The sequence below is a fragment of the Aulostomus chinensis genome, chromosome 9, assembly GCF_037954235.1.
Source record: "Aulostomus chinensis isolate RoL2024-O1b breed Wild chromosome 9, RoL_Achi_v1.0, whole genome shotgun sequence".
NCBI lineage: Eukaryota > Metazoa > Chordata > Actinopteri > Syngnathiformes > Aulostomidae > Aulostomus > Aulostomus chinensis.
The window spans coordinates 7226460-7243680 of NC_141328.1; the positions used below are offsets into that span (position 1 = coordinate 7226460).

The 17221-nt window shown below is 40.5% G+C and overlaps 1 protein-coding gene and 1 long non-coding RNA gene across 2 annotated transcripts in view; one reads left to right on the top strand and one right to left on the bottom strand.

The window, feature by feature from the left end:
* Positions 1–17221, bottom strand: part of LOC147255633 (cadherin-4-like) — a 243318-nt gene that overhangs the window by 70810 nt on the left and 155287 nt on the right. The window contains exon 4 of the mRNA XM_086213454.1: positions 1376–1602. Within this exon, the coding sequence (XP_086069580.1) occupies positions 1376–1602 (227 nt within the window). The remainder of the gene's footprint in view (positions 1–1375; positions 1603–17221) is intronic.
* Positions 6839–8440, top strand: LOC147255634 (uncharacterized). Its single transcript, XR_015117862.1, has 4 exons — positions 6839–7148; positions 7269–7322; positions 8113–8179; positions 8331–8440. It is a non-coding gene; the product is annotated as an uncharacterized LOC147255634 (long non-coding RNA).

The window sequence follows — 17221 nt, forward strand, 5'->3', positions numbered from 1 at the left end:
TTCTCACGAAAGCAAAAATAATGAACTTCAAATTATGTGAGGATATACATGTTTTTTATAGAGCTCAACAATAAAGTTCCACACGTGAAAATCCCATTAATGTTTTCCATGGAGGATTTGATTGTGAAATGGTGGAAGACTCAAACTTGTTCTGGGAACAGGCATGTTGTATTCCCCATCTTACTGAGATGTTCTACACCATAACATTGATAAAGCTTGTTGTCACCAGCCCTCGAGGACATCAGGTCCGCCATGGAAATACTGCAGCCCCTCAACTATACAGTCATTTAAAAAGGCTTGTACCTGTGCCCCCCCCCCCCCCCCGCCCCGAAATCCACCACTTTATGGCCGTCTGGTGGTTATTTGGCTTACATTCTATAAAGTGAGTGTGTGTTGCCTTTCAAGTACTCAAAAATAGCAGGGTCGAGCTCACAAAGACCATTATTTTACCGTTGTGTTCTTTCTGTGCGACTCCAGACTGCATAATGAGCAAGCCATGTATATTTAGCTTGAAGCTGATCACATAAACAACACCAAAACTGTAAAAAATGTGATCGTGGTTGACAGCTCGTAAAGGGATGTTATTGGATTGTTGTGTTATTTGTAGCTGGTGGCCATAGAGTGCCATAAGCTGAGAGTGTGGCTGTTTTTTTCTGCATTTTGGAGCCAGAAGAACTGACACAAGTGAAAAAAAAGAAAAAGTTTTGTGAGCTCAAGGCATCCGCAGTATTTGTGAGTACTTAAAAGGCCAAATAGACTTTTTGGGTGAAGTATCACTTTAAAAGGAATATTATGAAACTACCCTAACTGAGATCCAGAGCATTAAAAAAGTGTGTGTTTGTGTGTGTGTGTGTGTGTGTGTGTGTGTGTGTGTGTGTGTGTTTAATGTGTTGCTTGGGAGTTAAGCATCCCTGTCCTGTCTGTTGTTTTACCTGATTATCACCTCTGATATTGACTCACAGATCTGACCTTGTGGTTCTGTTAGAGGAACAGATGAGCCCAGTCCGTGTTGGACCTCTGACAGCTTTTAAATAGACACAGAAGAGTCAAGGGCCTGTGGGGTATCCAAATCACAGGATGCTTCCCTATAGCAGCTTATAGCTGAGGGCAATCGTAGCCTCCCCCTGTGGCTGTGCGATTCTATTACTTTTAACCATGTGCCACTGCTCTCTCTCTCTCTCTCTCTCTTGCTCTCTCTCTCTCTCTCTCTCTCTCTCTTGCAGACCCCGAGGAGGTTTGACCCAATTCTTGGAAGTTACTATCATCAGACCGCTGGAGAAAATGTGATAGCAAGTTGAAACTCAGGGATGATAATTGAAATATGAAGCATGTTATTTGAAAGTCTGTACTCGTGCTTAGTAAGTGTATAACTCACCTCATTTTCATTTTGCGGAAAGGAAGGTGGGTCAATCGGTGCCAGTTGGACCACAGTCTTCCAGACTTGTGTATGCAGACCACTTGCTGTCAGTTTAAACTGTACTGGTTCATCCAAGATAGCTCCCTCTCCCTGGGCAAAGATGGATCCATCTGTCCTCACACTGAAGTTGGGGTCACTGCTCTCAAAAACTATCGCTTCATTCCCCATGCAGTCGTCAAACTTCACTGAAGAAAAGAGAAGTGAGAAAATTTAAGATTCAAGCTGACGATTTTAAGAAAAATAAATGAAACTAACGCAAAATATGCTGATGTGGTGGCATATGGGGAATCAGTTGAAACTGCTTCTCACACACACACACACACACACACACACACACACACACACACACACACACACACACACACACCTACAGTGTGACAGCTCCTCTCACCATTAGTTTGTTAGTTGCAGGTCAGAACCCAGCAAGGATGAGTCTCTTGACTAGTGTTCTGTAGAACAGAACATTGTATTGGGGAGGAGGAGAAACTACATCTTTGAAGAGCTGAATTTTAGTTTTCAGACAAAGTTGGATCTCTACTTATTAACTACTTATAAGCAATTAAAAAAAATCATAGACTACAAATAAAACCCAAAGTGGCAAGCAAAGGAACTGCTTAAAACTAAAGTTCCAAAGTAAATTTACAATGTACAACCAAGAGGTCATCTGCAGAAAAATCATCTTGACAAACACGTGAAAACCACACTCTATAAAACATGCCACATCATTTTCTGACTAGCCTTGTTTATATACGTAAATGATTTAATTTGAAATCCCATTTTGCCCACACAAGGTATGCTTTGCCGTATGCCAAAAAAAAAACCACAAAAAAAACCCCACTAGTGGGAGATGGAATTAAAGAGCAGATTAGTGAATTCAGAACTAGCAAGAATTTTAGCCCCATTAGAAAATGAAAAGAACTTCTACTCACAAGGGGAACATGAAATGATTTCATTCTGAGCTGTGTGTGACTTGATGCTGTGGAATATTTGAACATGAACGCAAGAACTGCTCTTAAAAAAAAAAGACTGATGTGCATAAAAGCTTGGTTAGTCCTTGAGCAACAAACTAATATCCAGTCAGGATTCTGACAACAAACCTCAGCTAATTAATATAATTTGGAAACACACTTTGATATGGACAGAAAGATTGAAGGAATGAATCTAAATCCACACTCTTCCTGATAGACAAACTCCCAAAATTTGCATAACAGAAGTGGACAGAAACGCATAAAATCATATTTTCCTTTGCAGAACTTTTTGGTGAAAAAAATTAACTTTAACCACATTTAGAGAAATAATATTCAATAAAACATGAGTTGACCCATATGCCAGTTCTTACTAGATTCATTTAAACCATCCCATTGTCCAGCCAACAGCCATTTCTCCCTGAGAAAATAGTTCCTCCACACTCCCAAAAAGACAGATGTTTCATCACTTAGGTAGAGCCAGAGTAATATACAAGTCCTCTGGGATGCATGAGCAGAGACTGAATTAATGTCAAATCCGACTCATTCCAGCATCCTCGCTCTATACACAAACTATTGATTTGCAACTGTGGCTCAACTGCAAATGAGATTGAAATATAAAAGAAAATGCCACACAATAGAGGAATGATTTACTGTATTCTGTAGTACAGTCAGGGTATTTTCCTTGTCACTGTATTCTCGTGTATGATCTCTACGAACATAATTCATGGGAAGATGAGGGGATGAGTCACAGACAAGTGTAGCCTACGTTTGCTTCCGATTCTCACTTCCCTTTTTTGTCAAGGCACCTGAAGCCTTCTATCTGAAGGATTACAATGTCTAGACAGCATATTGTAGGAAAGCCCAAGCTGTAGGCCGCAAGTCACTGTCTTCTTTTCATTTATTCTACTCCCATTTCTGCATAACGGCTGAAACAAGACTTTCATTAGAGAAAGTAAATGGCAAGTAAATCTAGAGTTGAGTTCTGTTTGGCCCGTCTGTTGTCTTATCTGTGTCTGTCTGACTGTCTGAGGCCAGATGTCCTGGAAGCCACTCAAAGCTCTGATAAAGCAGACCTCTTAAACAACACTGTCCACTCACTAAAACAGGCTTTGGCTCAAGGGATGAATTACATCAACATTGATAAAAAAAAGTCTCTGTGGTTCAACATCTGTCTGACTATTGGAAGTTTCCTGTAACTTTAAGTTTGAAACAGTTCAGTTCCAGTGCGAAGACCATACAGCAGGTGCTCCATTGCCCCTTCTCTCATTGTCTGCTCTGTTAGGCATTCGGCCAGCGGAACTACAGACCCGCTTGCCCTGCAAAGGACAAACAGGTTTAAGGGTGCAGAATATACGGACATATTATATCTGTTTAAGTATAATATTGCTTTCCAACAGTTGAACAAACACAAGATAGTGAAGATGCAATTATTATCGTGCCACGTTTTCTTTTGCTATGTTACTGTTTCTTCTTGTCTTACAAATCCTGCAACACATCTTGCCTTTCTACCTGCATGCTCCCACCCCTCTCAAAGCCCACAGTGGTTTCAAAAAGCAGTACAAATTGTACTTGTTTACAGTGTCATTCTTTTTTTTAATCTTTCTTGTTTCCCAAATGACTTATACTTAAATATGGTTATGCACTGTTAAAAGCTGAATAAATGCATAATATTTCCAAAGTCAAAGACAACTCATATCAAAAAATCACTATCTCAGTTTTAGATATTTGTAATTGAGTCTGTTGTATGTACCTTTTGCAAGAGTAGACAATGAGTAGATTATTATTTGTATTGATATTGATACAGAAAGCAGGTGTGTGCATAGCAAAATAATAAAAATCAATAAAATACCAAACAGTTTTGATGCAGCCATCTTTTATGTTTACTTATTAAGTACTTGAGCCAGTGGTGATGACGTAAAGCAAATAGTATCTAGTCACTGTGTGTGTGTGTGTGTGTGTGTGTGTGTGTGTGTGTGTGTGTGTGTGTCTGTGTGTTCATATCACCATTTATTTTCTTTGATTTTATGAATGTCTGAACAATGAAAAGCTAAACCACCAGCACCGGTGCCCTCAGAACAAATGGAGCGCCAGTCAGTGTGTAGAGCACGCATCTTAAATATATTTTATTATTAACCAGAAATAAAAAGCTTGCTTATTACATTATCATACCTTGAAAAACAACTCACAGTCATGATGAAAACACATCAAATCTTTGGATTCATTGGAAGGATGCCACTGAAAAAAAGAGTTCCAGCTGGTGGTGATGTGGTGGGGGACAAACTGCATTCAGGGTATGCTGACTTTTTGTTAGTTGTTGTTTTTTGACAGAAACTTTCTTTTTACAGCTAAACAGAACCCTAAAATATCAAATATCAAAAACAAGAAATGAGCGATACAGAAACATAATCTATATCTGATCAGCACTGTTGAGTTGGGCATTCCTCATTTGCATACGGCACAAACCACACTTTCTTGGTTTGCTATCTGAGCAAAGCTACAAATAATGTTTGTGCCACAGACACACATACAGGAAGCGACATTGCTCCGCACACGCGTACAACAAGTACGACCATGCTATGTTCATTCCCCCATGAGGGAGAACATAGCCCATCATTTTTTAATCAGTAGTGCTTGGAAGACAGTGAAGTAGTGCTCTCTGTGTTACTTGGAGGATATCATACCCCAAGCCCTTTTTCACTTTCTCCTGCTTCCCTAATTAAAGTTTTCTTCTGTCTCCAGCAAGACAAGCACAAGGAGAAAGGGAACAGGGAAAGAGTTGTGACCTGTTGTGACAAGTGTTGAAAGGGAAGTGAGAAGGGGATAGAGTCAAGGGAGAGAGCGAGAGAGAGAGCGAGAGAGAGTGGAATAATAGGAAGAAGGTGAGAGGAGAGTGGAAGTAGGAATGGGCCAAGGCAGATAGTTGCGAGGGTGTGGTGGTGGCAATCAGCGAGATGTTGAAATGAATGGAGGAAAATTTAAAAGAGGAGGAAAATGCTCATAGGCAGATTACTATTGTGATCTCCAGTGACAGCAAAGTTTATTGCTGCAGGGATTTAAACTGCTCAAACTACAGTGTACTGAACACATCAGGTGTCACTCTGCCCTACAAAACAGTGAAAAGACCACTTCAACCACACCTCATCTCTGCGACAATCAGACCCATTGAGGACAGGAGAGGAGGAAGTGAAAGGGGTGGATGATGATGAGTAGGGGAGAGGAGTCGTAGGTGAGATGGAGAGTGGGCAGGGCAGTGGATGGATCCTGGCACTGGGATTCTGGCTCAGTAAACTGGCTCTTGCTCACAAAGCCACATTGGAATGGATAGGATGCTCAGATGGCTGTTTAAACAGGTTAATTGGGCTGGCCTCCCGAGAGATCATGACAGATGGATGGATGGATAGAATGAGAGAGGAGAGAGAGCAAAAAAAGCAACAAAGGGAGAGTGTTGGAGCTCAGAGAGATGGAAACAGAGGGCGAGATGAAGAGATGGATGGCAAGAAACGAGAATGGCCGCTGATTAGAGGCACCATGGAGAGTGTGCAGTCTAATCAGAGTAGACCGGTGCTCTACATTGGGCTTGGCCCTCGGTGACTGACTAAACATAGCCAGATCCACTGTCCATTAGTGATAGACTGTGAGGGGAGAACAAACTGGTGATGCAAGGGTCTTTAAAACAATGTTAGGAGATCATCAGAGAGGCAGGTTTACTGAAGCCAATCATGGAGAGTGGCTCATCCCTTTTTGTCCTCAAACTAGAGATAAGCTACCGTTACAAGTTGCACAAAATGTGCAAGCACACAAAGACACAAACTAAAAGGGGTCACGTGCTGACAAACATTGTGTGACCATCCAGAAATAATCCAATATATACCCAAATTACAGTAATTTTTTCATTTATTCTAAATACTAAGAGAGGAGGTTGATATGCAAAAAAAAAAAAAAAAAGAACAAAGCAACAAAAACTAAACACAAAGTTGCAGCCCCTGAAAAAAAAAAGTTACAAATATGGTCTTATTGCACAGAAACTACACATTCTAAAACATGGATGCTTCAGACACATCTCCAAACCCTGCAGGATCTACACGATCACCACAGTTTCAAGGTGGGCCCCCAAGATTAATGTCACCAATTCAGTATCTGACCAAATGTGAAATATGGTCACGCTTTTCCTCTCTGCGCCCAAGTTATTGTGTTGAATAATGGCCAGAAAAGTGTTTTAGCGGAACGATATGATGTCACAGTCGAGTTGACCTTTGACTTTAAGCTATTTGATATTTTCATGAAATGTTCTCCTCCTTTGTAGATTGATTTTTGAGTTCAAAAACATTTTTTTTTGTGAGGTCACAGTGACATTTGACCACTTAATTTTGATCCTCGTCTCTAGGAGGATGTTTGAGACGAATCTGAAGAGATTCCTGCAGGCTGATTTAGAGTTGACCCACCATGCATTATACTTGTGTGTCTTTTTTTTTTTCAATTAAACCGTCAAAAGTCAGCATTGGAGTTTCTCTGCCATTGCATCATGTTTCTTCTTATGATGATGGCTACCACCAGGTTTCGTTTTACCATGGTGGATGATGGAGGATAGTGACCGGAAAGGCGTCTTCAAAGAAAGCAATTTGGCTTCTATGGTGCTTATTAACAAAGTAAAGATACTATAGGCTTTGTTGATCCAAAGCAGAAGTACAACTTTAACTTTGCTGTTCTAAAGAACATCACTTATGAAGATACCTGTGCATGGTCACAAGGAGCTTAGACAACTTGTATGTAATTTATATCATTGGCATAATCTAAAATAGAATTTTAATATTATATTAGCATAAAAACATTCTGGATATGCAAAGTATTCTTTTTTTAATGTGAGAACTGTTCATTTATTTCAGATCCTCTCAACATTCACGCCAACAGCAACACTGTACGACTGCAGCAGACTCCAGGTACATTTGTGTGTTCTGGACATGGATGGTTCATGGTGTCGTGTGTAAATTTTGGCAGCTTTATGATTTCCTTTTGTTTGTTGGGTAACCACAGTACTCTTAATTTCACCTTTCTAGGTCATTGCCAAAGCTCGGCAACTTTATTGTAAAACACCAATTTCATATGTAGTTGTTCATTAACTGTTTTACTGAATATAATGGTGAAGGTGTAGGATGTAGATTTAAGCAAGAGCCTGAGGCAAAACACAAATCTAGTAATAGCAGCATGCATGTGCCCTGCTGAGTAAATCTGCGAGCACACGTGAGTGTGAAGGTCATACGCCTCCTCAAATTGCTAAATGTTCTTCTCTGACAGTTAAAAGACCAATTAAAAATTGTTGGGGATGGACAACATGGGGATGTTTTTATATATATATATATATATATATATATATATATATAGCCATCTTATTTTGATGAAGACTCAGAAAGAGCTGGGATTTTTGCTTTTTTTTTTTGTTTTTTTACACTGCAGGATAGCTATTACTTGCATCACAGCATCCATTCATGTGGTGCAAGTTATGTTTTGTAAAAGTTAGTCATTAGATGTGTTTCCTTTTAATTCGGAATCCATTACAATTAAAGGAATTAAATGCAAACTCTGAAAAGGTCACAAGAAAGAAAATGCAAGTTAGAAACATTTCCACCATTGAGTTTGAGACAAATTAAGTTATACAGCTGTTAAGTAATGACTTTCAGTTGGGCAAGTCTCAATTGTTCTCATAGGCCAGCCTGCTTGGATGTGTTACAGGCCATCCGGACAAAGTTTGAGAACATCCAAGAAGACGGCAGAAGCAGAAGAAGAGAGGCAGACACAGGTTAAAGATTTGCTATGCCTGAAGCTAACTGAAAAAAAATAGCTTCCATTTCCTATCTTGCAAATTAGACTTTTTTTTGATAAACGGCAAAAAGCACCTAAAGAGATTAGATACTTTTTTAACATGTTTCAATTGTTGTCATTTCTTTCAGGTTTCTCTGCAATGATAATTCAAAATGTGCATCAAACACGACTACCGACGGTCCTGACTTGTGCTGACAGGATTGCTGATCCCAGAACTGCTTGAGTTTTGGCATGTGCGCTGCTGCCTGTTTCATATTGTGTTTCAATTTTTTTCAATTCAGTTTTCAATTTGTGTACATCAGTCAGCATCAGATGCAATTTAAACATATTTTCTCTTTATTTGGCTTCTGAGGGTTGACAGACACAAGGGAGTGGATTTGATTAATTTTCACCATATCCATTCTGGGCAATATACTGCTGTAGAATGGCTATATTTCAAAACTGTACAAAAGTTCTATGCACATTGGAAGCTTTAAAGTGGACTGCATAGTGTCAGTACAGAAAGCACACACATTTGGATGCGTGAACCCATGAATCAATAATGCACAAGGACACATGCATGTTCATACACATATTGTCATAGTGACCAACCAAGAGCATGTTTTTGACTAATCAGCATCTCTCTAACGGCTGATCAGTATTCATCCAAACAAGCCCAGAAGAGTTTGATTGGCTTAAATCAATTCTCAGCCATCTCTCCAAGAGCGGGGGAACTGAACTGTTGGCGGAGCTGGTATCAGGAGTCCAAACAGTCACAGTGGGTTGCTGTCTTTACAACAGCAAAATGCACTATGCCTTGGCATGCCTATGAGCATGCTTGAAATAGTACTTGAAGGAAAAACTAACATGAAAATATCATTATCAACACAAAGAGCTGTCATCTACAGAGAGATCTATATTGACATATTTGTCTTCTGTGACTTTCAGTATATAGCTTAGCTTCTCTTCTTTGCTTCGTTTAAAAAAAAAATCCCACACCAAAGACTCCTATTTACTTTATTCAAAATTCATAAATTAATTAAAATATTAAATTTTAATATTTGTCTTCTTTTAATGTCTTCTTTGAGTCTGCATTGTGTTTGTGGTGAGATATGATGTACAGGAAAAGACTGAGACAGAGCCAGACAGCAAGTAAGAGAACGAGAGAGCGCAAGAGAGAGAGAGAGAGAGAGAGAGAGAGAGAGAGAGAGGGAGAGAGAGAGAGAAATTGAGTCTTTTGGCAATTAGGGCTGGCTTTACTAGTGATTAGGAGAGAAGGCAGTGAAAGAGAGAGAGAGAGAGAGGGATTTGGCAGAATAAAGCCTCTCCCTGGAAGAGAAAAGCCCCTTGTAGAAAAGAGAGAGGAAATAACAGCAGAATGAAAGTAAGCACAAACTTCCCCAACTTTCTTTGTAAGTAGAAGCTGGAGAGCCATTCCAGAGCGCACACACACTCGCACACTTCCACTTGAAGACACATTTAACACAGTCATGAGGTAATTACGAAGTAAACCACACCTCATATCTCTATGCTCTTCCAGTTTTCTTGCAACCCTTGCATTTGCCCTTTACTGTGGTTACTTTTGTGTGTGTGTGACACACGGGGGGGGGGGGGGGGGGGGCTCAAACCCTAAAACATTCCAGTGGTTGTGGTTCAGTGAGTTTTCTGGATCAATAGCCTACAAATTCAATGATGGATTTGATATCTACAGTATAGGTTAGTGTTCCCTTGAGCCTTGGCCCAGATTCGGTATCATATCACTGCTGAATGTACTGCGATACTACAATGCCGGAAGCCCTGCAGCAAGAGATCTGATACAGTCTGACTGACTGGACTTAACACAGAGGGGTGCAGTTGACTGAGATCAGTGTGTGTGTGTGTGTGTGTGTGTGTGAGAGAGAGAGAGAGAGTGAGAGAGAGAGAGAGAGAGAATGTGTATGTGAGTGTGTGTAACATGGTCTGGCATCTGCCGGCCTGCCCGTGGCTCTAGAGGATAAGTGATGATGATGGAGGTGCATTTAATAGTTACATTATGCTGGAGTAAGACTGAGGAGCAGTGATGCCTGTTAAAAAGTATTCAGTTGTCAGCATTTAAGTCAGAATCTGCAGGATTTGCCTTTGCTTTCAGTCATTCCAATTTTTTAACCTTGTTCTTTTCATGTTCTCTGACCACCTTTACGGGCCATCAAGATTCAGGTGCTATCTGTCTTGGACAGTCCTATCAAGGTCAGTACAACTATATAATTATATATGATTCTTTTCCAACATGGAACAACCTCCAGCGGACTAGCACCAAGACACCACCCAGTCCCTACACACCCATCTCTTTCAAACCACTACTACCAAAAATAGAGTAAAAGGTGCACATATATTTGTTTCAAAATAGCTAAAAACAGACCATATAAAACAAAGGCTTCAACTTTGCCTTTATTTCAGCATGTGCCTGCAAGCATCAAATATGCATGTTCGAAAGAAATCATTTTCATATAAATTTCTAAGGCTTCCCCAAGGAAGTAAACAGCACAAATTTGCTTTTTCCGACTACTAAAGAAAAAAAAACAGGCTGTATTTCTAATCTAATCAACATCTTTCCATCAACACTTTAAGAAAAGGTTTTTTTTTTACCAATTGTAGGAGGTCAAAGCATAAACCAGAGAAATCCCTCTCCTTTAAACCATTGAAAAACATAGCTATAATTACACAATCTCTATGGGCGATTGGGGACATTTTTTTCCAGCAGCACAATGCTATATTAGTTTTAATTTTTTTCCTTTTTTGAAAGATAGCGGTCAGGCTGTGATCCCTGAAATCTGCAGGCTGATGGTGGACTAGGATGGCTGAACCAAGCAATTAGAGGCTCTATAGTTTCACTGAGATAGGAGCTGAGACAAAAGTTCAACAAATGGCCAAATCAGTGACTAAACTCCACGAACAAAAAAGAAACACCCAAGAACAGAACAGACAGTAATTATCAGTGCTTGAAAAATAACACACTGAAGAACGTACATGACATTTTCATATTCATATAAGACTTACTGTCGCACTGTGTATTGGTTTCTCCATTTTTTTAAATAATCACAGATAACTTTTTGAAAAAGATGTCAGATCGGCATGGCTCAAGAGTGACTGTCTGGTAATTGGAGCAGGTAATCAACATTCAGTGTGTAATTGGGTGGATGAGGCAACACTGAACTGTGAAATATTTTAAGTACCTTGAAGGTAAAAGAGCTGCTCTATAAATGAAGCCAATTTACCCTTAAAAATGTGCTAAAATAAAATACATATGCCCCTGTAAAATTAGCTGTTTGTCATTGTTAACGTACTGTATCTGCAAATAGCAAATATTAACAGATATTACAACAGTTATTCACATCCATACGAAAAAAGTGATGTGCAATACAAACAGACAACAAGGTTGAGGTGGGCGGGGGTGTAATTTGTACTGCTTTCATGCAGTGATTTAAGAGTCCCTCAGCTATCAGGTGAGAAAATGAGAGGGGAAGAAATGACGTGTGTATCTCTAAACTCTTGGTTAACAAATCCATGCAGCCTATGATGATCTGCCTATTTGCAGATCGTTTTATATTTTTGTGAATATGTCAACCATATCCTATGGCTAATTTGAACTACAAATTTGGATCCAAATAAATCAACATCTCTACAAGTATGCGTGGTAAGATACTATGATTTAAGAAATAACAGAGACCACCTGTGTGTTTGTACGCCCATATTGAGCTCATACTTGTTTGTGTATTCGCATGATAACCCTGTAAGCTATAGTGCTATGGAACCAACTAAAGGACAAACATAAGCCACAGATGATTACAGACATATTCCTGAGGGCATCTGTATGATTATGTGTGGGTAAGTACATGTTTTTTTTTTCCCATCGTGTAGCTGCACGGAGCCATCTCGTGATGAGCTGAATGAACAACCTTTTCAACGAGGTGACTGATAGGTCTTAAAACTGCCAGCTTAATGCGTTGTTAGGCTTGTAGACCATAACAGGGCACAGCCCAAAGAATGACCAAATGTTTCACTGCGTATACATAACTGTTTTTATGTTGCTGTGTTTGTGTGTACACGCACAACTGTCTCCTGTGGCTGTAAAATGTGAAGTACCTGAATGCTTAGCTGGAACGGTTGATAAGGTCCAAAGTGATATGGCAGGTTTGTCAGGTTACACCTATACACTGGCAAATACCCTTGAAACTCTTCCTCTGATACACACACGCGCGCACATACACATGCTCACTCACTCACTCACTCACTCACACACACACACACACACACACACACACACACACAAACAGAAGGAATCACAGAAGCAGGAGGGTGAAGGAGGCTGGCAGTGAAAGGCTCCCAGAGGAACAAACACAGACAGCAGTGAAACAACCTACCCTCATCCCTACCTCTCTAAAACAAATCTTCTTGTAGACACGGACAAACACATATACTTCACCAACGAATGCACATAAATAATGTGTCAGACTGTCGGATATGTGCTACTAAACTTCAGTGTAGTTAATCTGGAATGGGATAGCCACTAGAAGATCTAGAAAGAGAGTATGATGTTTAGGTATTGCAAGTGACAGGCCAACATTGTTTGATAAATATACATACAAATATGCACATGTGTATCAGTGTGACTTGTGTTTGGATTGCTGATTAGAAGTAGTAGCAGGTTGCTCTGACAAGGCCTGTTAATGAGAACATCCTCCAGAGCCTTTTGGGCCACAGAGAGAATCCAGGGGCCGTGATCATCTGTTCAGCTAGGAAGATGGTGGAGGCTGGAGTACAGCAAGAGTCCTGGACAATTAGACCACACCATCTGCAGGAGAGGTACTATTGTGTAATTGGAAGCAGAAAAGGGAAGGAGGAGGAAGGAGCAGAGGTGGTTTAAAGATTTACGTGGTCAGCTAGTTGCACACTAAACTAGCATATTATTTAGTGAGGCCATTCCCCATCTTTATAGTTCTATTTCTCAAAAAAGAAAAAAAAAAACCCATATGGCACTTTGAAATCAAAAGCCTCTAGGCAAACATGATTTACTGATGTAGTAATGTAGCAAAGTCAAAAATTGCCAAAGGCAGGATGTCCCCATAGAGTGGGTGACAGCTTCATTTGAGGAAAGCAGAGTCATGTCAACATGTCAAAATGAAGTTGTTATACCATTATAAATGTTGAATATAAAATAATACAATACATAAATATAAGTCTATAAAATGTTATACATTCATGTGTATAAGTTAGAAACATAAATTGATCACACACACACACACACACACACACACACACACACACACACACACACACACACACACATTCATAATAAATCTCCAATTTGGCTAGAGTAGACCGACCTGCACCTGGGTTGGTAAGGCAAAGCCAACTGGCTCTGCATGAGTTTGGAAAATCATAAACCAAGTAGAGGCGTTTAGAAATGCATGAGGCGCTTCGCTGTGTAGCATTAACATGATTCATCTTCACAAAACTGCAAAAGCTTGTGATAATCCCTTTACCTAATCCTTGCATGCTTCGGGCAAACAAGCATGGAGCGAGTGAAGGGGTGGAGGACTGAACTGGGTGACGTTGCCCATGTGAGTGCAACATGGTCAGGGTTGTGAGGTGTGCTTTTTGTGTACTTGCATACTGTTTCAAAAAATACATCAATCACAAAATTGTGGAAATTGTCTACTGGAAAAGAAATGCTACATTTCTAATGGCATGGTACTCTAGGGTTGGGGTCTTAGGAATGGAAGTGAAATGCTTCTTTGTTTGTGTGCATGTGTGCAGGTCTCCTGTACCTACTGTATATATATAAGCACGTTTGCATAGCTTCATGATCCCATCTCTAACTGTGCAGCCTACAATAGAACCCCTTTCCAAGCAAATCCGTCATTATCTATCACATTTCTCACACATAACGCAAATCACCTGTCATTCTCAGCACTGCCTGTTGTAAAGCCTCCGCTGTACCTCATCTATTCCTAGACTTTAGAAGCGTGGTTAAAGTGAAAGCACAATGGTTTACACCCGGAGTGACACCTTCCTGGGATGCGGCCCATAGACATGGCCACAGGATCACCTCATTAGAATCAGAAGGCGTTCTGCTCCCTGACAAGTGAGACTTGACTGCACTGCTGTCACAAAATAATGAGCAAATATAACCTCTAATGGCTAAATATAGGAAACCATCTCAAGGTCTCAAGAGACCTAGAGCAGACGCCCTACACTGTGAGAAGGTATCTTGAGCCGCTCCAACTTTCGCTGGATGTGGGTGTGAAAAGTGCACAAAGTAAACAATAGACTTTAAGAGGAGGAAGTGACAGTTGAACAGTGTTTCACAAGAGCCCTTTTTTTTCTCATAGCTATAGCGCATTAGGCACAGATGAGCCACAGCCAGCTCCCACACTGTTAATGGGGAAACCATTACAACTGCACAATGAGTTATGATTGCCATTAAAGAGCAAATGATTCAGACTTCACAGCTGGATTTAAAAGGGCTGCAACTGCTGTGTTCTGTCCTCTCTCATTCCTGCCCACGCTTACTCCAGTGACACTCCAATGACAATCACAGGTTAGACCTGCCTTCCTGAGTGGGTCCACTCACAAGTTGGCATTTGGCAAGCATTCACACTTTTCTGGAAATATATGTAGTCTTTCTGTCAATGGACCTCACTTGTAAACAACCTCGAGCAGCCAGGTGCTGAACTACATTGATTGTTTGCAGCCAAATTAAAGGCATGTCAGTTTGGAAAATTTGTTCACCACCTCTCCTATGACTTAGCTACTAAACTGGCTTGACCTCCATTTTTCTTGAAACATTCTCGTATCATTTTTCTCCCATTGTTTCTTTCAATCCTAATAACATATGTATTTTTGTAAAACAATGAGGACTAGTGGGGGGGGGGGTAAGGTGAAGATGTGGGAAAGAGTACAATCATAGATGTAGCGACCTTTCTTTCAATTGCACTCTTTCTCGCCCACATGATCTATCTATCCCTTCAGAGCCAGGAGGCTAGCTGTGAAATGAATGAGAAGCAACGCGTGGGCAGGTGCTAATGCTAAGATAATGATGCTGTTTTGTCAGTCCTGGCCTAAAGCTCCATCTATTGGCACATAAAAGAGGAGTAAGATGGCAGGACAATAAGATGAAGGTGAAGCTCTGTGGCTGTAAGCTAGCCGTAGAAAGTGTGTGTCTCTCAGGTTTACAGCCGTTTTCTAGTAGTCCTCAACTGGTTCTCCCTATCGAAGTTAGGGGACACTGCAAGCAATTATACCGCAGAGAAAAGTTCTTCAGAAAGAGCATGTACAGTAATGACAATTATATGAGGTAGGACACACATTTTCACAGTCAGTTTTAATATGTGGACCCCAGTGAACTGGCCTCGACTGCTCCAGAAAAAAATAAAGAAATGAAATCAGCAACAGGAAATGTGAAAAGTTAAACAAATAAAACCATCAAAGAAATGATTGGTATTAATTATCACTGCTGTTTAACATCAGACAAACAAAAGCACACAAATATTAAATTTATTCTCCCTGGGTTAGATTGAGCCTCATTTATTTTAGGTCCTGCTGAAATGTGATTTGTGGCTGCTAACACTCACGCTGAGAGTCAGATACAAGGCAGATGCTTCGTTACGACTAAACCAGTAAAGACAACACTTAATGGTACAGCAAGTGAGAGGGAGGGAGAAGGGGGCAGAAAACTGATAGGCAGGGAGAAAAATCAAAAAGAGCAAAGCTTTGAAAACAGATAATTAGATCTGTAACAACAGGGCACAATAACATTGTCAGTTGGGATGGAAATGTCTGCATTACAGTATATGAAACACCAGCACAATGGGGCTGTCTGAATGATTCTACCGTACATTATGTTTAATAATGGAGGCATATTTTGCATCGTGCAAGCTGCAAATTTTAATAGTGATTCCCAGATAGAGGAGAAAAATGTATTATTCAGAAAAACAGCAAGTTTGGTCAAGTCCTTTCCTGAGTCACTGGCTCCTGTTCCTGTCAGAGCCGATCACTGAATGATCAACAGCCCAGTAGGAGACAAAAGTCCTGTCAGTGCCTCATTAGACCGCTCATTAAGGAACTGACTGTATATTCAAACATTCTCCATGGCTGACTATTTGAGTCAAGGCTAAGTCATCTTTCCTGCTCTCACTTGCAAGGCTGAGTGCTTGGGGTCAGTAGTATCCGTCATTATTAGTTCCGTTACATTTTGTCTGATGAGTTTGGATCTAATGACCTGACCCTGGGGTCAGATTGCTTCGGGCACTGTCTGCCTGCCTAACCTCGCCTAACTTTGCATCATCTTCATGCTGTAAATCACTTTCTTCCATTTTGTTAGGTGACCCTTTGCCTGCGGGCGCCTGACACTGTAATAGGAACTGAGCCACGCAATTCAACCACTCCACATAAAGCGCTTTTTTTTTTTGCATGTACGATAGCATACACAGATCTCTCAATCACTGAGGAAAAATAAGTGTTGGTGCTAGCAGTAAAGAAAACATGGGTGTAAGTCTAAATTAAGCCACAAGGAACATAACTGATGGCTAGATCTCTACAAGAGATAGAGTCAACTACACAATTGTTATCAGGTGTGAGAGTGTAAGTGGGCTGGACTGGTGGGTTGGGTCCCAGATGCTGCATACTTCGGTACTGGCTGCGATTAAAGAGGACATTTGGAGGAATTGTCAGAATCTGCTGCTGCCAGAACAAGCTTAACGCCCTTGTGTTTGGCACCTGCCGGCCTGGCAGTCAAGCTATCGATACCAGTCTCTTCCCTCTCACTCTTCGTTCTTATACTTATGGGAAATAGTGCACTATAAATTGGAAAGAACCCATGAGCCAGGAGGGAGTGTTCAAAACATTTGCAGCCAGCCCAAGAGCTTTGTTTTCCCTTTGGCTATTGTGCCTAAAGCTAACCTGACCTTAACCATTCCGTTGTCAAAACTTCTCATAAAATCTTTTCACTGCATCAGCTTTGTTCACACGCACCGATGGCTCGTGTAGATGAACACTCGTC